This window comes from Pristiophorus japonicus, chromosome 5 (assembly GCF_044704955.1).
Source record: "Pristiophorus japonicus isolate sPriJap1 chromosome 5, sPriJap1.hap1, whole genome shotgun sequence".
Lineage (NCBI taxonomy): Eukaryota > Metazoa > Chordata > Chondrichthyes > Pristiophoridae > Pristiophorus > Pristiophorus japonicus.
In genome coordinates, this window is record NC_091981.1 from 295,983,695 (window position 1) to 296,006,545 (window position 22,851).

The following is a 22,851-nucleotide window of genomic DNA, read 5'->3' on the forward strand; positions in this document are numbered from 1 at the left end:
CAGATCCCCCATGCTCTCATGAAACCGAGCAAAGACCACATAAAAAAATACACAAGTATCCAATTTCTCCTGCTCAGTGGTTGACCAGTGACCAGCTCCCAGGGCCCTGCAGCTACAGCAGTTATGTAATTGTGGCCCGGGGTAATTCTCCTTTTTGGGTTTGTCTTTCTCTTTCCTCTGCCTCGACCCCCCCAAGTGATTGGAAAAACTACTACCACAGCACTAACTGCACTCTCCCCATAGCCCTGTATTTCCCTCTGCTTCAAATATTGATTTAATTTTCCCTTAAAAGATGCTTCCAGCAGTGTTCCATCCTCTGGCTACCTGTATGTGACCGCCCAGCTCCACCCCTCCACCACCTCTCTTGACCTCTTCACTGTCGGGCTGCTTGTCCGATATCCAGTCTTGGATGAGCTGCAATTTCCTCCAGTTAAACATTGGGAAGACTGAAGCCATCGTCTTCAGTCCCCGCCACAGATATTGTATCCATGCCGCCTATTCCATCCCCGACCCCGACCCCTGTCTCAGAGTGAACAAGACTGTTCACAACCTTATCCTAATCGACCCCGAGTTGAACTTCCAGCCCCAAATCCTCTCCATCAAAAATAAATCATCTTAATTCACCGCTCGCTCCCTCATCAACCTTGCTAATTTACATTGGCTCCCAGTCGCCCAGCGCTTCAATCTCATGCTTAAATCGCTCCATGGTCTTGTCCTTCCTTATCTCTGTAAATTCCTCCAGATCTACAACATCCATGCCCCCCTCCCTGCCTCCCGCCCCCCCATATGAACTCTCTTCCTCTGGCTCTGGCCCATTGTGCATTCGCTCTCACTTTGCCCCGCCACTGTCTTCAGCCGTCTAGACCCCATGCCTGGGAGGCCCCTCCAAACCTGGTCACCCATCCCAATGACTTCTTCGTCTCTGCATCCATTAGGTCTGATTACACCTCTGTGAAGCACCTTGGGATGTTCGATACTATGTTAAAGGTGCTTTATAAATTTATAAAAGGATAGTATGCAGGTACAGCAAGTGATCAGGAAGGCCAATGGTATCTTGGCCTTTATTGCAAAGAGGATGGAGTATAAAAGCAGGGAAGTCTTGCTACATCTATATTGGTGAGGCCACACCTGGAATACTGCGTGCAGTTTTGGTTTCCATATTTACGAAAGGATATACTTGCTTTGGAGACAGTTCAGAGAAGGTTCACTAGGTTGATTCTGGGGATGAGGGGGTTGACTTACGAGGAAAGATTGACTAGATTGGGCCTCTATTCACTGGAATTCAGAAGAATGAGAGGCGATCGTATCGAAACGTATAAGGCTACGAGGGGGCTTGACAAGGTGGATGCAGAGAGGATGTTTCCACTGATGGGGGAGACTAGAACTAGAGGGCATGATCTTAGAATAAGGGGCCACCCATTTAAAACAGAGATGAGGAAAAATTTCTTCTGAGGGTTGTAAATCTGTGGAATTCGCTGCCTCAGAGCTGTGGAAACTGGACATTGAATAAATTTAAGACAAATAGACAGTTTCGTAAATGATAATGATAAAGGGTTATGGGGAGCGGGCGGGGAAGTTGAGCTGAGTCCGTGATAAGTCATGATCGTATTAAATGACGGAGCAGGCTCAAGGGGCTGTATGGCCTACTCCTCCTATTTCTTATGTACAGGTAGAGCACATGAAAAGGCAAACTGATGCCTTGGTTTTGTACCTGGAGTGCAGGATACAAAAGCAAACAGCTAATGTTGAACTTGTACAATACCTTGAGTAGGTTGGAGTTATAAAAGCAATGAGGAAAAGTGCAGTAGAGATTGGAATCTGAGATGGTTACAGAGATGGTTTGGCCTGCCACGATTCAGGGGCCACCTAATACAGGCCTTCAGGATTCTGAATGGTTATGATAAATATTGATAATGTTTCCACTAGTTGGTAAGGCAAGGGCACCAATATGGATAATCACAAATAATTAAAGTGGAGGCTTCTTTACACAGAGTGTGCTCACAATGTGAAATTCTCCACCACAAACCGTCGTTGAAGCAAAGTCCATGAATTCATTTAAAAGGGAATTGGATAGTTGTTTGAAAAGGGGGAATGGGTATAAAATCATAGAAATTTACAGCACAGAAGGAGGCCATTTAAACCCATCGTGTCCGTGCCAGCCGACAAGAGGCTATCCAGCCTAATCCCATTTTTTCCAGCTCGAGTTCCGTAACCCTGCAGGTTACAGCACTTCAGGTGCACATCCAAGTACTTTTTCAATGTGGTGAGGGTTTCTGCCTCTACCACCCTTTCAGGCAGTGAGTTCCAGACCCCCACCACCCTCTGCATGAAGACATTTTCCCTCAAATCCCCGCTAAACCTTTACTTCAAATTTATACCCCCTGGTTGTTGACCTCTCTAAGGGAAATAGGCCCTTTCTATCCACTAATCCTAGGCCCCTCATAATTTATACACCTCAATGAGGTGTCTCCTCAGCCTCCTTTGTTCTAAGGAAAACAAACCCAGCCTATCCAATTTGTCCTCGTAGCTAAGATTCTCCACTCCCGGCAACATCCTCGTGAATCTCCTCTGCACCCTCTCCAGTGCAATCACATCCTTCCTATAATGCGGTGACCAGAACTGCACGCAGTACTCTAGCTGTGGCCTAACTAGTGGCCGAACTAGTAGCCGACAGTTCAAGCATAAGCCCCCCCCCCCCCCCCCCCCCGCTCTTGCCTTTATTAGCCGAGGCATAGAATCATCATCATAGGCAGTCCCTCGAAGCGACGATCACTTGCTTCCACACCAAAAAGGGATGAGTTCACAGGTGTTTCAATGAAGGACCTAATATTCCAGATCCCGAACTGCATCCTGAAGGGTGGAAGATGCCTGTGTGTGGATTTTTTTTAACGTGTTGTGGCTGTTGCACATCAGCCACCACACAGGCTTGACAGAGCTAGGTCTTGGTCCAGTGGCAAGGATTGACCAAGACGACTGGAGACCAGCTCTGCTGCACAGACCTAGCGCGCACACATATCGCAGTGTGGGCTGGTCCATGCTGCTTCTGGGCCCCAAACTCGCGCGCCTCCTGGGCCCCAGTCACTTCCCTCTACAAACTCTTGCCACTCCTTCTTAACCACCTTATCTATCTGGTCTGTTACCTTCAAGGATCTGTGGACGTGCACTTCTAGGTCCCTTTGTTCCTCTACACTTCTCCGTGTTCTGCCATTTCCTTGCTAGCTGCCCTCAAATACATTACCTCACACTTCTCCGGATTGAATTCCATTTGTTACTGTTCTGCCCACCTGACATCTTCCTATCTTCCTATGATTGATATCTTCCTATGGCAGGACTGACAGATGAAGAAAGACTGGATCGACTCGGCTTGTATTCACTGGAATTTAGAGGAATGAGAGGGGATCTCATAGAAATATATAAAATTCTGACTGGACTGGACAGGTTAGATGCGGGAAGAATGTTCCTGATGTTGGGGAAGTCCAGAACCAAGGGTCACAGTCTAAGGATAAGGGGTAAGCCATTTAGGACCGAGATGAGGAGAAACTTCTTCACCCAGAGAGTGGTGAACCTGTGGAATTCTCTACCACAAAAAGTTGTTGAGGCCAGTTCGTTAGATATATTCAAAAGGGAGTTAGATGTGACCCTTACGGCTAAAGGGATCAAGAGGTATGGAGAGAAAGCAGGAATGGGGTACTGAAGTTGCATGATATTGAATGGGCAGTGCAGGCTCGAAGGACCGAATGGCCTACTCCTGCACCTATTTTCTATGTTTCCTGCAGTCTGCAGCTTTCTTCTTCATTATCAACCATACAGCCGATTTTAGTATCATCTACAAACTTCTTAATCATACTCCCTATATTCAAGTCTAAACCATTGATATATACCACAAAAAGCAAGGGACCCAGTACTGAGCCCTGCGGAACCCCACTGGAAACATCCTTCCAGTCACAAACCCCATCAACCATTACCTTTTGCTTCCTGCCTTTGAGCCAATTTTGTATCCAACTTGTCACTTTGCCCTGGATCCCACAGGCCGCGGAATCTTGTACCTCCATGAGAGGGCAGAAGGGATTTCAGTTAAGCATCTCACCCTAAACATGGCACCATTTTACAACACGGAACTCTGAGTACTGCACTGAAGTGTCAGTCTGGTCCGAGGGTGGGCATTGAACCCACGACCTTGTGACAATGTGCCTCACCTCCAACTCTGGGGTTGCAGGGTGGATCGCTCGCTCTCGCAGAATGTTACACATCGTGTCGCTTTGGTTTTTCCCAATTAGTGCCCAATTAACATTGGTTGTGTCCCATGGGGCCCATGTCTGCAAGGAGTTGGATTGAGGCTGCCTCAAACTGATTTCTCTTGCGAATTCACGCCCCCTGCGGCTGACCGGGAACAGTGATTGTCATCATATCGGTTTTAAACCCAGGTTCCAGTGGTGCAAGGATAGTGTAGGAATTTGCTGCACTACCCATTCTCTCTTGCACCCCAAAACACAAACGCTTAAGAAATCTATTTGTTTCTGCTCCTCTATGGATAGTATTGAAAGAAAGACTTGGATTTATTTCGTGCTTTTCACAACCACCGGACGTTTCAAAGCGCTTTACAGCCAATGAAGTACTTTTTGGAGTGTAGTCACTGTTGTAATGTAGGAAACACGGCAGCCAATCTGCGCACAGCAAGTTCCCACAATGTGATAATGACCAGTTAATCTGGGTTTTTTTGTTCTGTTGATTGAGGGATAAATATTGGCCAGGACACCGGGGATAACTCCCCAGCTCTTCTTTGAAATAGTGCCATAGGATCTTTTTACATCCACTTGAGGGAGCAGACGGGACCTCTGTTTAACGTCTCATCTGAAAGACGGCACCTCCGACAGTCCAGCGCTCCCTCAGCACTGCACTGGCGTGTCAGCCTAGATTTTTTGTGCTCAAGTTCCTGAAGTGTCTCTTGAACCCATAACCTTCTGACTCAGAGGTGCGTGTGCTACCCCTGAGCTTATTGCTTGATTAACAGTGTCATATGCACATCTCATTACTGCTGCTTTCTTTACGCTATATCCTCAAAAGCAAATCTAATGCCTTTATTTTCAGCAACTGCTGGAGGAGGCTAGTTGTCGATGCTAAGGACTGAGTGTGTCTGAATTGCAGAAAGATTCTTCAACCACAAAATTTATGCATCGATTCACTGCTGTAGATGTTGGCTCTGACCATCAACCTAGTTCGGGTTTGACCTGTAGAGGTGCTGGAATAACTTTCCGATTCTTTTCATAGCTCCTGGGCTGAAAGAGAATGGAGAAGCAGTGCAGACAGAAGTCGTGTATCCAGGGAACCTGACTTACAAAGGTGAGAGGGTTTTATGATCGTTGTGAATTGGAATTCCTGGTTGTTGGCTCGACGGCAGGTCCGAGATGGTCCTAGTCGTGGCCTGTAATTTTACAGATGAGCAAGGCGAGGAGGGAAATAGCTGTGGACGAAAAGCAGTGAGACTTCCCGTGGCATGTCTGAGATGGGGATTTATGCTGTCACCAAGGCTGGTGTGTTGGGTGGTGGCAGGAAACCTATTGCATGTGCGCTTGAAATCGTGAACCTCCTGTTAGCCACACACAGCACATTTGCCCTAGCCTGCTGTTGATTTTGGAGACAAAAGCTCATTAAGGGAGAAAACTAAAGATACAAAATGTGCAGGCCCTTGGGGAAAGAGCAGGGGAGTGGGCCTAATTGGTAGCTATTGTGAGAGAGCTGGCACTGACATGATGGGCTGAATATCCTGCTTCTGTGCTGTATGATTCTATAAGTCACTGGGTGATATGTTCCTGTGTAAGCCAAGACTATGGTTTATGAGCACTTCAGTCTAGTAAATTGTACACTGTTAAACACCTCATATCGCCATAACTTGGTAAAATTTTAAGTTTTGACACTTTTTATCATTGTTGACTCTTAAGGCAATAGTTCGGAAGGACATTAGCTTGGATGATGTGGAATCTATATGGGTAGAGTTGCAGAATACCAAAGGACAAAAAACGTTAGTGGGAGTTGTGTACAGACCTCCAAACAGTAGTAGTTGGGGAGGGCATCAAACATGAAATTAGGGGTGCATGCAATAAAGGTGCAGCAGTTATAATGGGTGACTTTAATATGCACATAGATTGGGTTAACCAAACTGGAAACAATACGGTGGAGGAGGATTTCCTGGAGTGCATAAGGGATGGTTTTTTAGACCAATATGTCGAGGAACCAACTAGGGGGGAGGCCATCTTAGACTGGGTGTTGTGTAATGAGAGAGGATTAATTAGCAATCTCGTTGTGCGAGGCCCCTTGGGGAAGAGTGACCATAATATGGTGGAATTCTGCATTAGGATGGCGAATGAAACCGTTAATTCAGAGACCATGGTCCAGAACTTAAAGAAGGGTAACTTTGAAGGTATGAGGCGTGAATTGGCTAGGATAGATTGGCGAATGATACTGAAGGGGTTGACTGTGGATGGGCAATGGCAGACATTTAGAGACCGCATGGATGAACTACAACAATTGTACATTCCTGTCTGGCATAAAAATAAAAAAGGGAAGGTGGCTCAACCGTGGCTATCAAGGGAAATCAGGGATAGCATTAAAGCCAAGGAAGTGGCATACAAATTGGCCAGAAATAGCAACGAACCCGGGAGGAATTTAGAACCAAGCAGAGGAGGACAAAGGGTTTGATTAGGGCAGGGAAAATGAAGTACGAGAAGAAGCTTGCAGGGAACATTAAGATGGATTGCAAAAGTTTCTATAGATATGTAAAGAGAAAAAGGTTAGTAAAGACAAACGTAGGTCCCTGCAGTCAGAATCAGGGGAAGTCATAACGGGGAACAAAGAAATGGCGGACCAATTGAACAAGTACTTTGGTTCGGTATTCACTGAGGAGGACACAAACAACCTTCCGGATATAAAAGGGGTCGGAGGGTCTAGTAAGGAGGAGGAACTGAGGGAAATCTTTATTAGTCAGGAAATTGTGTTGGGGAAATTGACGGGATTGAAGGCCGATAAATCCCCAGGGCCTGATGGACTGCATCCCAGAGTACTTAAGGAGGTGGCCTTGGAAATAGTGGATGCATTGACAGTCATTTTCCAACATTCCATTGACTCTGGATCAGTTCCTATGGAGTGGAGGGTAGCCAATGTAACCCCACTTTTTAAAAAAGGAGGGAGAGAGAAAACAGGGAATTATAGACCGGTCAGCCTGACATCGGTAGAGGGTAAAATGATGGAATCAATTATTAAGGATGTCATAGCAGTGCATTTGGAAAGAGGTAATATGATAGTTCAGCATGGATTTGTGAAAGGGAAATCATGCTTGACAAATCTTCTGGAATTTTTTGAGGATGTTTCCAGTAGAGTGCACAAGGGAGAACCAGTTGATGTGGTATATTTGGACTTTCAGAAGGCTTTCGACAAGGTCACACACAAGAGATTAATGTGCAAAGTTAAAGCACATGGGATTGGGGGTAGTGTGCTGACATGGATTGAGAACTGGTTGTCAGACAGGAAGCAAAGAGTAGGAGTAAATGGGGACTTTTCAGAATGACAGGCAGTGACTAGTGGGGTACCGCAAGGTTCTGTGCTGGGGCCCCAGCTGTTTACACTGTACATTAATGATTTAGACGAGGGGATTAAATGTAGTATCTCCAAATTTGCGGATGACACTAAGTTGGGTGGCAGTGTGAGCTGCAAGGAGGATTCTATGAGGCTGCAGAGCGACTTGGATAGGTTAGGTGAGTGGGCAAATGCATGGCAGATGAAGTATAATGTGGATAAATGTGAGGTTATCCACTTTGGTGGTAAAAACAGAGAGACAGACTATTATCTGAATGGTGACAGATTAGGAAAAGGGGAGGTGCAAAGAGACCTGGATGTCATGGTACATCAGTCATTGAAGGTTGGCATGCAGGTACAGCAGGCGGTTAAGAAAGCAAATGGCATGTTGGCCTTCATAGCGAGGGGATTTGAGTACAGGGGCAGGGAGGTGTTGCTACAATTGTACAGGGCCTTGGTGAGGCCACACCTGGAGTATTGTGTACAGTTTTGGTCTCCTAACCTGAGGAAGGACATTCTTGCTATTGAGGGAGTGCAGCGAAGGTTCACCAGACTGATTTCCGGGATGGCGGGACTGACCTATCAAGAAAGACTGGATCAACTGGGCTTGTATTCACTGGAGTTCAGAAGAATGAGAGGGGACCTCATAGAAACGTTTAAAATTCTGACGGGGTTTGACAGGTTAGATGCAGGAAGAATGTACCCAATGTTGGGGAAGTCCAGAACCAGGGGACACAGTCTAAGGATAAGGGGTAAGCCATTTAGGACCGAGATGAGGAGAAACTTCTTCACCCAGAGAGTGGTGAACCTGTGGAATTCTCTACCACAGAAAGTAGTTGAGGCCAATTCACTAAATATATTCAAAAAGGAGTTAGATGAAGTCCTTACTACTAGGGGAATCAAGGGGTATGGTGAGAAAGCAGGAATGGGGTACTGAAGTTGCATGTTCAGCCATGAACTCATTGAATGGCGGTGCAGGCTAAAAGGGCTGAATGGCCTACTCCTGCACCTATTTTCTATGTTTCTATGTTTATACACTGGAGTTTAGAAGGATGAGAGTGGATCTCATAGAAACATACAAGATTCTGATGGGACGGGGCAGGTTAGATGCGGGTAGATTGTTCTCGATGTTGGGGAAGTCCAGAACCAGGGGACAGTCTTAGGATAAGGGGTAGGCCATTTAGGACTGAGATGAGCAGAAACTTCTTCACTCAAAGAGTTGTTAACCTGTGGAATTCCCTGCCGCAGAGAGTTGTTGATGCCAGTTAATTGGATATATTCAAGAGGTAGTTCGATATGGCCCTCGTGTCGAAGGGGATCAAGGGGTATGGAGAGAAAGCAGGAAAGGGGTACTGAGGGAATGATCAGCCATGATCTTATTGAATGGTGGTGCAGGCTCGAAGGGCCGAATGGCCTACTCCTGCACCTATTTTCTATGTTTCTATGTTAACATTTCATAGTTATATGCACCCTTCAGTCCCAAAGTGTCTTAACACAAATTATGTTGTTTCATCGCATCCATAGTCATTGGATTGTCTTGTCTTTGAATGTTTCAGTGCTTAAGCACAAGTCCCTACTGTTCCTTGTACTGAACCTCCACAGGAGAGAGAGAGAGAGAGTGTGCATTCAGAAAGGAGCACTTGAATCATCGGGAGGCTATTAAGCCCCTTGCCACTATCCATTTAACTTCAATGAGCAAGTGCTCTGGTGTGAGTGGGTTTGGACTCTGTGATGTTCCCAGGTAAAGAATGGGTGTTTGGGTTAATCAGATGATGAATGGTAAGTTATCTTCATGATGGTAGAGGGAGAGAAGTAACTGAGTTGAACATAGACCACGCTCAGCTCCATTGAGTGTGGATTTACAAAATGATGTGGCTCTGAAGAGCAAGTCTTGTTCTCAGTCTGACCCTTTAACTCAATTATTTACTGCTGATGTTGGTTGGTCTTGACCTATATGATTGTTACTGATGATGGGAATCTGTTCAGGTTGGGGAACATCGAAACAGGAATAGGCCATTCAGCCCCTCGAGCCTGTTCTGCCATTAAATTAGATCATGGGTGATCTGTACCTCAACCTTGTTTACCCACCTCTGCTCCATATCTAGCGATACCCTTACCTAATAAAACTATCAATCTCAATTGTCAGTAAATGAGATGGGGGGTTAGATAATTTCCTTTACACAGGGTTGTTGGATCATGGAATGCTGTGCCTCGGGTGAAGGGGCGGGTGGGGGGGGGAAAGAGTTGAAGCAAAGACCATTGCCTCTTAAGAAAAAAGTGGATAAATATTGGAAGCAAAGGAAAATAGGGCGATTTAGGGAGATTGCAGGACAGTGGGATTTGTTTTGGATTACTCCAGCATAGGCTCAATGGGCTGCAGGAGGGCGACTGCATTTGACGTCGCCCTAATCCAGGTCGCTGATTGGCGTGCGGGCAGGTACAGCTGGAGCGGTGAGGTCGGAGCGGAGGAGCGGCGAGAGTTCATCGAGGGATGTGATTGGGGCCCAGAAGAGGCGAGGGCCCAGGGGCAGCACGGGCCAGCCCATACTGCGATATGTGCGCGCGCTAGGTCCATGCAGCAGAGCTGGTCCCCAGTTGTCTTGGGTAACCCTTGCCAATGGACCAAGACCTCGCTCTGTCAAGCCCGTGTGGTGGCTGGTGTGCAATGGCCACCACATGTTTTTAAAAAAAATCCACACAGGCAGCTTCCACTCTTCAAGTTGTCATTTGAGACCTGGAATATTAGGTCCTTCATTGAAACACCTGTGAACTCATCCCTTTTTGACACAGAAGTAAGTAATCCTCGATTCGAGGTACTGCCTATGATGATAGATTAAAGTGTAGGACGGTTGATGAACAGTGGTGTACATTTAAGGAGATATTTTACAGCTCTCAAGAAAAATATATTTCAGTGAGGAGGAAAGGTTGTAAGAGAAAAGATAGCCATCCGTGGCTAACTAAAGAAATAAAGGACGGTATCCAATTAAAAACGAGGGCATACAAAGTGGCCAAAACTAGTGGGAGGACAAAAGATTGGGAAGCTTTTAAAAGCCAGCAAAGAATGACTAAAAAAATGATTGAAAAGATAGACTATGAAAGTAAACTAGCACGAAATATAAAAACAGATGGCAAGAGTTTCTATCGGTATATAAAAAGGAAAAGAGTGGCTAAAGTAAATGTTGGTCCCTTCGGGGAACATGGAGATGGCAGAAACTCTGAACAAGTATTTTGTATCAGTCTTTACGGTAGAGGACACGAACAATATTCTGACAATGGATAGTCAAGGGGCTATAGTGGGGGGAGGAACTTAACACTATCACAATCACTAAGGAGGTGGTACTCAGTAAGATAATGGGACTAAAGGCAGATAAATCCCCTGGACCTGATGGCTTGCATCCTAGGGTCTTAAGAGAAGTAGCGGCAGGGATTGTGGATGCATTGGTTGTAATTTACCAAAATTCCCGGGATTCTGGGGAGGTCCCAGCAGATTGGAAAACTGCAAATGTAATGCCCCTATTTAAAAAAGGATGCAGACAAAAAGCAGGAAACCATAGACCAGATAGCCTGTGGTTGGGAAAATGTTGGAGTCCATTATTAAAGAAGCAGTAGCAGGACATTTCGTAAAGCAAAATTCGGTCAGGCAGAGTCAGCATGGATTTATGAAGGAGAAGTCATGTTTGACAAATTTGCTGGAATTCTTTGAGGATGTAACGAACAGGGTGGATAAAGGGGAACCAGTGAATGTGGTGTATTTGGACTTCCAGAAGGCACTTGACCAGGTGCTACATAAAAGGTTACTGCACAAGATAAAAGTTCACGGGGTTGGGGGTAATATATTAGCATGGATAGAGGATTGGCTAAGTAACAGAAAACAGTCGGGATAAATGGTTCATTCTCTGGTTGGCAAACAGTAACTAGTGGGGTGCCGCAGGGATCAGTGCTGGGACCCCAACTATTTACAATCTATATTAACGACTTGGAAGAAGGGACTGAGTGTAAGATAACCCAAGTTTGCTGACGATACAAAGATGGGAGGAAAAGCAATGTGTGGGGAGGACACAAAAAATCTGCAAAAGGACATAGACAGGCTAAGTGAGTGGCCAAAAATTTGGCAGATGGAGTATAATGTTGGAAAGTGTGAGGTCATGCACTTTGGCAGAAAAAAAATCAAAGAGCAAGCTATTATTTAAATGGAGAAAGGTTGCAAAGTGCTGTAGTACAGCGGGACCTGGGGGTACTTGTGCATGAAACACAAAAGGATAGTATGCAGATACAGCAAGTGATCAGGAAGGCCAATGGAATCTTGGCCTTTATTGCAAAGGGGATGGAATATAAAAGCAAGAAGTCTTGCTACAGCTGTACAGGGTATTGGTGAGGCCACACCTGGAATACTGCATACAGTTTTGGTTTCCATATTTACGAAAGGATATACTTGCTTTGGAGGCAGTTCAGAGAAGGTTCACTAGGTTGATTCCGGAGATGAGGGGGTTGACTTATGAGGAAAGGTTGAGTAGGTTGGGCCTCTTACTCATTGAAGTTCAGAAGAATGAGAGGTGATCTTATCGAAAAGTATAAGATTATGAGGGGGCTTGACAAGGTGGATGCAGAGAGGATGTTATCACTGATGGGGGAGACTAGAACTATAGAGGGCATGATCTCAATACGGGGCTGCCCATTTAAAACTGAAATGAGGAGAAATTTCCTCTGAGGGTTGTAAATCTGTGGAATTCGCTGTCTGAGAGCTTTGGAAGCTGGGTCATTAAATAAATTTAAGACAGAAATAGACAGTTTCTTAACCGATAAGGGAATATAAGGGGTTATGGGGAGCGGGCAGGGAAGTGGATGTGAGTCCATGATCAGATCAGCCATGATCGTATTGAATGGCGGAGCAGGCTCGAGGGGCTGTATGGCTTCCTTCAGTGCTGTAAAACTAATATGGTTCTGAACTTCCACCAAAACCTGATTTTTAGGAAGAGGAAAAGCCCATTATCCCGAAAAAGCCAATCCATGTGTCGCAGATTAGCAATAGGGAAGGGTCGTGTCGTGGTTATTGTTAATGGACTAATCCAGAGGTCTGGACTAATGATCCAGAGCATCCAGAGTTAAAATCCCATTGTGGCATTTTGAGAATTTGAATTCAGATTTGACTCCTGCTGTTAACCAGGTTAAAACCAGTAACTAATCCAGTTAGTGGATTGTTGTAAATTTCCAATTAGTTCACTCGTGTCCTTTCTGGAAAGCAACATTCTGTGTCCATACCCGGTCTGGCCTAGATGTGACTCCAGTGCCATATTAAGTGCTCGGCTCTTCACTGACCTCAGTTGCATCAGACCGCACTGCACCCACTTCTCCGTGTAACTATGGATGGCCATTAAATGTCCACATCCCAAGAATGAATCATTTAAAAAGTTGTCTCAAATCTCTCTTCTCTGGAACCCCTTTGTACTTTATGCTTTAATAGACTTTCCTATTAACTTGTGAATTCAGCATAACTTCCTAATATTTAACTTGTGTCCCCTTTATTTGAACTGTTGCCATTGTGAAAAAGCTGCCCGAGTCAATCCTCCCACGTTTCCTCTATGGAGAGAACCACACCCAGTTTGGGTAACGTTTCCTCATTGCTTAATTTTTCCCTTGCCTAATCTTTCCCAGCAGACAGGATGGGCTGGTGAGCACTGAGGGGAATGAAGCAATGTTACGGTGGTGAGTCTGTGCCCCCTGCTGACGGTAATCTGCAACTATTTGTATATTGATTGAAGTGAAGCTTTTTTAGAACAAAAAATCATGCTTTATCCTTTAACAGGGAAAATTGGGGTGGGCCTTTTGGTGAGGTGGTGACAACTTGCACCCTTCATAAATTCAGTCAGTGCCGTGCTCTTTTGGCAAGTCAGGGTATGAAAGAAAGAATGGACTTCATCTAGCACCTTTCATGACCTCAGGACATCCCAGGTTTTGACAGAGTAAATCAGGAGATATTGTTTCCACTGGCAGATGGGTCAGTAACCAGGGGGACATGAGAAGTTTTTTTACGGAGCGAGTTGTGATCTGGAATGCACGACCTGAAAGGGCGGTGGAAGCAGATTCAATAGTAACATTCAAAAGGGAATTGGATAAATACTTGAAACGGAAAAATTTGCAGGACTATGGGGAAAGGGCAGGGGAGTGGGACTAGCTGGGACAGCTCTTTCAAAGAACCGGCACTAGGCACGATGGGCTGAATGGCCTCCTCCTGTGCTGTAAGATTCTATGACTTATGGCCTACACTACTTACCCTTGAGTAGGTGGTGGATGGGCCTTCTCCTTGAACTGTGTTGCGAGGTACTTCCATGATGCTCGCAGTCTGACACAATGGAGTGTCTTGCTCGACCATTTCACAGGGCAGCTAGGAGTCAACCACCTTGGTATGGGACTGGAGTCATATAGGCCCAGACCAGCTACGGCCGGCAAGTTTCCTTCCCTACCATTCTATGATTCCTTGTTTCTTTCTTACGTTCATTGCCTCCCTTTTATTTGATGTTTTTTGTTTCCATTTTCTTCCAGACATGTATTATTTCCTGTTTGCACCCACCCTGTGCTATGAGCTAAACTTTCCCCGGTCGCCTCGCGTCCGCAAGCGGTTCCTGCTGAGGAGAATGTTTGAAATGGTGAGCAGTTTTAGACCCAATCCAGTCCCGGAACCTCAACGTAAATCCCTCTGGGCTGGGGAATACATGGGGGTGGCTGATGATCTAAATTAGCCAGCATTGTCACTCGAAGAAATGTCAACTTTCCTTTTTATGGCTAAAGCAGGAACTAAATCCATAAGAGAACTGACACACCGTTTGTAAATCCCGTTTACATGTTCCCCTCCCACCTCTCCTGAAAGTGACTGCTCTTGCTGCAGTGGATGAATACAGTTGTAAGCATCCCTCATCTATGGGACATGTTTCATGAGTAGATTCAAATGGTGGTTATTGACTGGCTGTTTAAAGTCGGGGTAGTGGCAAAAACTCATTTCATGTCCACGTGCTCACTTTTTCCATCCGGGCTTACTTTTACACCAATTGGGAATGGGAACCCTGGCTGTTTTCACCACCAGAGGGCTTCCAAGTCCATTTTTGAACTCGTGGTGATCTTCTCTAAGCAGCGGAATGTATAACCTTGCATTGCTGCATGGCCAATACAGGTGCTGGGGCTGGGATCGTTTACCTCATCTTCCGCCCGTTACGCAGTGTTACTGGAGCAAATGTCAATGTGTTTATTCATCATAGGTAATGGTTGAGTGCTTCATGAGGTACTGCATTAATCTGCCATTTATATGGCTCTAGTATGGTCATGCTGTCACCATAGAAACTATAGTGAGGTTATCTAGACAGCAGGCCATTTGATATCTGAAGTACTGAGATCAATTTTGGGCACCGCACCACAGGACGGGTTATATTGGAGGGAGTACAGCACAGTGCAGGTTCACAAGACCAGGGCTTAAAGGGTTAAGTTCTGAGGACAGTTGCATAAATTTGGCTTGTATTCCTTTGGGTTTAGATGGTTGAGGAGTGATCTGATTGATGATAAAAAGGATTCGATAGGGTCGATACAGAGAAACTGTTGCATCTGGCGGAGGAATCCAGAATAATCTTCAAGTTAGACCTTGGCCCAGAAGTGAAATCAGGAAACACTTTTTCACACCGAATGCTAGTAGAAACCTGGAACTCCTAAATGTTGGTAGCCAAATGAAGTGTTTAGACGGTGATGACTAGATTTATATTGGGTAGGGTATCGAGGGTAAATGGGAGCTGAGGTACCGATCAGCCACAATCTGATAGAATGGTGGAACAGGCTCGAGGGGCTGACTGGTTGACTCCTGTTCCCATATCCCACATGGGGCCATCAGCATCACTCGCTGCCTCCCCACTCCTCCCAAATCTCTGCTTTGACATTTGTTTTGTTTTCTTTGCAGCTTTTCTTAATACAATTACAAGTGGGGTTAATTCAACAGGTGAGTAATCCCGAACTCTGAGTGGCGATCAATAAGTGTTTACCAAACTTTTTCTGGGGGGGGTTGGCGAGGGAGCGGAGTCATGTGTCTCATCACCATGACAACCAAGTGACGTGGAAAATGTTTTGATGGCTTATCATTTCTGTCATTTGTAGTTTTGACAATTTATTGCGGAGGCTGTTGTGTTTTGATAGGTGAATATTTCTGTTCACCAAGGTGAGGGATAGTGTAATATTTCCAATCAGCATCAAACATTCCCAGGTCAGATACAGCAAGACTGACTGCAGAATAAAGCTCCCTCTACACCCACAACATGCCTCGGCCCAATCCTCAGAAAATCACTCACTATTGAATTGTATAGAATCTGCAGCACAGAGACGGGCCATTCGGCCCAACTGATCCATGCCAGTGTTTATACTTCACTCCAGCCTCTTCCTGCTTTGCCTTCTCCCTATGTATGCATCAAGCCTCCCCATGAGCATCAATGCTCTCTGCTTCAACCACTCTATGTTGTACATTTTATAGCCACCACATGTCGCCATCCATTGGTCTGGGCAAGCCCGAGGTGGCAGAGGCTGGTAGCAAACCCAACTGCACCACCGGTCCTCAAAATGAATGAGACTGACTCATCAGCATCTTGCAGAAATATTCTTTGCTTGGAATTTTTGGGCACTGTTGGGCTCTCCTATTTAGAGTCTGAAAATCTCCTAGGATTTGAGCCCGCTGTCCTGGATGTAACAGAACGAACAGTGTTGTGCACCCAAGGGTATATTTATACCGTGGACTTGTTTGCACTCTTGGAGAAAGCAAGAAAGCCGTCAATTTATACAGCGCCTTTCACATCCTCAAAGTGCTTCACAGCAACAACTTGTATTTATATAGCGCCTTTAACTTGGTGAAATGTCCCAAAGCGCTTCACAAGGGTATTATGAGATTAAAAATTTGACACCCAGCCGCATAAGTAGAAATTAGTGCAGGTGATCAAAAGCTTGGTCAAAGAGGAATGTTTTAAGGAGTGCATTGAAGGAGGACAGAGAGGTAGAGGTGGAGATGTTTAGGCAGGGAATTCCAGAGCCAATGTACTACTTTTGAAGTGCTGTTGTAGTGTAGGAAACGTGGCTGCCAAATTATGCACAACAAGCTCCCACAAACAGAATGAGATAATGACCAGATAATCTGTTTTAGCTTTTAGTTGAGAGCTAAACGTTGGCCAGCACACGGGGGGAGAGCTCTCCTATTCTAGTTCAAATGATGCCATTGTATCTTTAACATCTACCTGAGAGAGTAGGCGGGACCGCAGTTTAACATCTCATTCAAAAGGCAGCGCTCCCTCAGTACTGAATTAAAGGGCCAGCCGAGATTTTGTGCTCAAGTCTCTGGAGTGGGATTTGAACCCACAACCTTCTGACTCCGAGGTGAGTGGCTCCATGGTGTCTTCTCATTGACATTGTCGGGAGGAATTAATGCAGGTGGTGACACTAAGCAGTTACACGTGCAGAATTGTGCAGCTGCTGAAAATTTATTTTCACAATTGCTTTTGCCGGAGAAGATGCGTGGAAGCCAGCTTTGTAAAAATGCATTGCTTTTTGTCCGAGCCAGTTGAGATCCACGTCCACACACCGAGACAGTAATGGCTAATGTATTCTCACAGCCAGAACCTCCCTCAAATCCTTCCCACCCCCACCCATTTGTGTTGCATGGTTCTTTGCCTTTTTTCGAAGGGTCTTTCCGAGACCCGACTTCAGTCTGTTCAGCTGGAAGCATCAGGTCAAGCTCGATTACATTGCAATTCTGTTATATGATTTGTGTATTGTTGTCCAGATCCGTATCCTGTACCAGCTGCCGAGTTCAGTACCCTGCTATGGAATGTTTTGTAAGATGAGAGTCTTACAGCTTTTCTTTTGTTTCCACTAGTGGATTGTACCAGCCATACAGAATTCCATGAAGCCATTCAGAGTAAGTAACCAGTTACAACGTTAATCAGATATTGGCCTCCTGTTCTTTTGGTTTTTATCCATCACTCTGGATGGATCAGTTGTGATTGGCTCGAATTTGTGTTGAATTTGTTTTTTGCGCTCAGACCAAACATTTTTGACACCCAGTGGTCAGTACCGAGCCTCACAGGTCAAATAGAGTAAATCTCCCTCTACACTGTCCCATCACACATGCCCAGGGCAGGTACAGCACGGGTTAGATACAGAGTAAAGCTCCCTCTACACTGTCCCATCGCACACTCCCAGGGCAGGTACAAGGCTGATTCCAGTGATGAGGGGGGGTTACCTTATGATGATAGATTGAGTAGACTGGGTCTTTACTCGTTGGAGTTCAGAAGGATGAGGGATGATCTTATAGAAACATTTAAAATAATGAAAGGGAGAGACAAGATAGAGACAGAGAGGTTGTTTCCACTGGTCGGGGAGACTAGAACTAGGGGGCACAGCCTCAAAATACGGGGGAGCCAATTTAAAACCGAGTTGAGAAGGAATTTCTTCTCCCAGAGGGTTGTGAATCTGTGGAATTCTCTGCCCAGGGAAGCAGTTGAGGCTGGCTCATTGAATGTATTCAAATCACAGATAGATAGATTTTTAACCAATAAGGGAATTAAGGGTTATGGGGAGCGGGCGGGTAAGTGGAGCTGAGTCCACGGCCAGATCAGCCATGATCTTGTTGAATGGCGGAGCAGGCTGGAGGGGCGAGATGGCCTTCTCCTGTTCCTAATTCTTATGTTCTTATGTACAGCATGGGGTTCGATACAGAGTAAAGCTCCCTTTACATTGACTCGAGCATCTGTTTTAATCGCAACCTGAAGTACTCTGGAATAACTGAGGGTCCAGACATTGTCCGTCGAGACGATCGCCTGATTCCGTGTTCGAGCTCAACGAGTGTATCTTGAAGTTGGATCTTTATTAAATTTTTTCGCTCCAGTTTTTCTTCAATTTTTACAGCTCCTTCTCCGTGCCGACATCTGTTTAGTACGTTCCGTATGCTCACACAATGATCACCGTTGAAGATTTATGGTCATAATGTTCTGTGGTTGATAGGCAAGCTTTGTATTCTCCGTCTGTGTTCGTGTATAATAAACCCTGGTAATTGTTGATTTCAGGATATGGACTATTCCCGAATGATTGAGCGCCTGCTGAAGCTTGCAGTAAGTCATTTTCATTGAGAAGTAAGTTTATTGCAGCTAGTTGTGCTCGACAGGAAGATTCTACATTTCCAATGTTTAGAGTTATTTAACACAGAGATGTAGGTGGGCAAGCCCTAAGCCCAGCGCAGGAAGTTGGCACAGGGAGGTAAGTAGCCACTTGGCCTCTTCCCTCCAGTATCTCCCCCTCGTGCCCGCGTTCAGCATCGGTGGTGTCCAGGACTCTGACCATGGGCCAGACCCAGCATGCACTTCCTTTGGAGGCTGCTGCCTGATTGGTAGATTTAGAGCAGTGAAAGAGCAGCCTTTTAGCTCCAGTCAGGAATTAGCTCTAGTTCAGCACACACGCGAGCCTCATGGGGGACAGGCGGGAAGGGAACAACGAAGGGCTGATGGTCACTGACTCTCTCATTACTAGGCTTGGACAGTCAATGCGGCTCCCATTTTATGTAGAATTTATAGAAACAGGCCATTTGCCCAACAGGTCCATGCACCAACCGAGCCTCCTCTCATCCTACTTCATCTCACTCCAACAGCATTTCCTTCTATTCCTTTCTCCCTCGTGTACTTGTCTATCTTCCCCTTAAACGCATCTATCATTTTGTGTAATTAATGCCTGGCCCATTCATTGGTTGTGACACTTATGTCAGCCGTGGCTCAGTGGGTAGCGTTCTCATCTCTGAGTCAGAAGGTTGTAGATTCAAGCCCCACTCCAGAAGCATGAGCACATAATCCAGGCTGGCACTCCCAGTGCAGTACTGAGGGAGTGCCGCACTGTCGGATGGGCAGTACTTGAGGGAGTGCCGTACTGAGGGAGTGCCGCACTGTCGGAGGGGCAGTACTGAGGGAGTGCCGCACTGTCGGAGGGGCAGTACTGAGGGAGTGCCGCACTGTCGGAGGGGCAGTTCTGAGGGAGTGCCGCACTGTCGGAGGGGCAGTACTGAGGGAGTGCCGCACTGTCGGAGGGGCAGTACTGAGGGAGTGCCGCACTGTCGGAGGGGCAGTACTGAGGGAGTGCCGCACTGTCGGAGGGGCAGTACTGAGGGAGTGCCGCACTGTCGGAGGGGCAGTACTGAGGGAGTGCCGCACTGTCGGAGGGGCAGTACTGAGAGGGTGCTGTGCTGTTGGAGGTCCTGTCCTTGGGCACAGGAGTTCTCCCAGTGCCTAGCAAATATTTATCCATCAAGCAACAACACTAAAACAGATTATCGGGGTCATTATCACATTGTTTTGTGGGATCTTGCTTTGGAAATTAGCTACCGAGTTTCCCACATTACAACAGCGACTACACTTGGCTGTAAAGCATTTTTGGGACGTCCTGAGGTTGTGCAAGACTTTCTTTTTCCCTCGACATGACATCTAATTATGGGTTCACCCCTGTCATAAGCAGTGACATTCTCAGGATTCTATGATGCAAGTCTTCAGACTTTGTGATTTATCAGTTGCTGCGGTGATTCGGTGCAGTACATCGAATTTATAGCCAATGTTTATGGATTATGAGCCTTCTCACACCCTACTTCATCTAACCATATCAGCACAGCCTTCTGTTCCTTTCTCCTTCACGTACTTATCTAACTTCCCCTTAAAGGCATCTATGCGATTCACCTCAACTACTCCGTGGCATTCGGCCAACAGTTTAGTGTCTGGTCGGCTGTTGGAAGGCGAGGGCTGGTTAGTGCTGGGGAATGGAAGAGTTTCTGCTTTTCAGCACCCAGTAATCAACATCAACGCAATGCAGGTTCGACATGGCGTCATAACAACATAAGAATTAGGAACAGGAGTAGGCCATCTAGCCCCTCGAGCCTGCTCTGCCATTCAACAAGATCATGGCTGATCTGGCCGTGGACTCAGCTCCACTTACCTGCCCGCTCCCCATAACCCTTAATTCCCTTATTGGTTAAAAATCTATCTATCTGTGATTTGATTACATTCAATGAACTAGCCTCAACTGCTTCCTTGGGCAGAGAATTCCACAGATTCACAACCCTCGGAGAAGAAATTCCTTCTCAACTCGGTTTTAAATTGGCTCCCCAGTATTTTGAGGCTGTGCCTCCTAGTTTAAGTCTCCCCGACCAGTGGAAACAACCTCTCTGCCTCTATCTTGTCTCTCCCTTTCATTATTTTAAATGTTTCTATAAGATCACCCCTCATCCTTCTGAACTCCAATGAGTAAAGACCCAGTCTACTCAATCTATCATCATAACACCCCTCATCTCCGGAATCAGCCTAGTGAATCGTCTCTGTACCCCCTCCAAAGCTAAGGTGACCAAAACTGCACGCAGTACTCCAGGTGCGGCCTCACCAATACCCTGTACAGTTGCAGCAGGACCTCCCTGCTTTTGTACTCCATCCCTCGCAATGAAGGCAAACATTCCATTCGCCTTCCTGATAACCTGCTGCACCTGCAAACTAATTTTTTGGGATTCATGCACAAGGACCCCCAGGTCCCTCTGCATCGCAGCATGTTGTAAATTCTCCCCATTCAAATAATATTCCCTTTTACTGTTTTTTTTCTCCAAGGTGGATGACCTCACATTTTCCAACATTGTATTCCATCTGCCAAACCGTAGCCCATTCGCTTAACCTATCTAAATCTCTTTGCTGACTCTCTCTGTCCTCTACACAACCCGCTTTCCCAATAATCTTTGTGTCATCTGCAAATTTTGTTACACTACACTCTGTCCCCTCTTCCAGGTCATCTATGTATATTGTAAACAGTTGTGGTCCCAGCACCGATCCCTGTGGCACACCACTAACCACTGATTCCAACCCGAAAAAGACCCATTTATCCCGACTCTCTGCTTTCTGTTAACCAGCCAATTCTCGATCCATGCTAATACATTTCCTCTGACTCCGCGTACCTTTATCTTCTGCAGTAACCTTTTGTGTGGCACCTTATCGAATGCCTTTTGGAAATCTAAATACACCACATCCATCGGTACACCTCTATCCACCATGCTCATTATATCCTCAAAGAATTCCAGTAAATTAGTTAAACATGATTTCCCCTTCATGAATCCATGTTGCATCTGCTTGATTGCACTATTCCTATCTAGATGTCCCGCTATTTCTTCCTTAATGATAGCTTCAAGCATTTTCCCCACTACAGATGTTAAACTAACCAGTCTATAGTTACCTGCCTTTTGTCTGCCCCCTTTTTTTTAAACAGAGGCGTTACATGAGCTGCTTTTCAATCCGCTGGAAGCTCCCCAGAGTCCAGAGAATTTTGGTAGATTATAATGAATGCATCTACTATAACTTCCGCCATCTCTTTTAATACCCTGGGATGCATTTCATCAGGACCATGGGACTTGTCTACCTTGAGTCCCATTAGCCTGTCCAGCACTACCCCCCCTAGTGATAGTGATTATCTCAAGGTCCTCCCTCCCCACATTCCCGTGACCAGCAATTTTTGGCATGGTTTTTGTGTCTTCCACTGTGAAGACCGAAGCAAAATAATTGTTTGAGGTCTCAGCCATTTCCACATTTCCCATTATTAAATCCTCCTTCTCATCTTCTAAGGGACCAACATTTATACTTTAGTCACTCTTTTCCGTTTTATATATTGGTAAAAGCTTTTACTATCTGTTTTTATGTTTTGCGCAAGTTTACTTTCGTAATCTATCTTTCCTTTCTTTATTGCTTTCTTAGTCATTCTTTGCTGTCGTTTAAAATTTTCCCAATCTTCTAGTTTCCCACTAACCTTGGCCACCTTATACGCATTGGTTTTTAATTTGATACTCTCCTTTATTTCCTTGGTTATCCACGGCTGGTTATCCCTTCTCTTACCGCCCTTCTTTTTCACTGGAATATATTTTTGTTGAGCACTATGAAAGAGCTCCTTAAATGTCCTCCACTGTTCCTCAATTGTGCCACCGTTTAGTCTGTGTTTCCAGTCTACTTTAGCCAACTCTGCCCTCATCCCACTGTAGTTCCCTTTGTTTAAGCATAGTACACTCGTTTGAGACACTACTTCCTCACCCTCAATCTGTATTACAAATTCAACCATACTGTGATCACTCATTCCGAGAGGATCTTTTACTGGGAGATCGTTTATTATTCCTGTCTCATTACACAGGACCAGATCTAAGATAGCTTGGTCCCTTGTAGGTTCTGTAACATACTGTTCTAAAAAACAATCCCGTATGCATTCTTGATTCAT

The 22,851-nt window shown here is 45.6% G+C and overlaps 1 protein-coding gene across 2 annotated transcripts in view; it reads left to right on the forward strand.

Moving 5' to 3' along the window:
• Nucleotides 1-22,851, forward strand: part of LOC139264773 (diacylglycerol O-acyltransferase 1-like) — a 155,605-nt gene that overhangs the window by 117,363 nt on the left and 15,391 nt on the right. For both annotated transcript variants that reach the window (XM_070881889.1, XM_070881891.1), the window contains exons 8-12: nucleotides 5,269-5,340; nucleotides 14,110-14,213; nucleotides 15,506-15,544; nucleotides 17,459-17,500; nucleotides 18,648-18,692. In XM_070881889.1, the coding sequence (XP_070737990.1) occupies nucleotides 5,269-5,340; nucleotides 14,110-14,213; nucleotides 15,506-15,544; nucleotides 17,459-17,500; nucleotides 18,648-18,692 (302 nt within the window). The remainder of the gene's footprint in view (nucleotides 1-5,268; nucleotides 5,341-14,109; nucleotides 14,214-15,505; nucleotides 15,545-17,458; nucleotides 17,501-18,647; nucleotides 18,693-22,851) is intronic.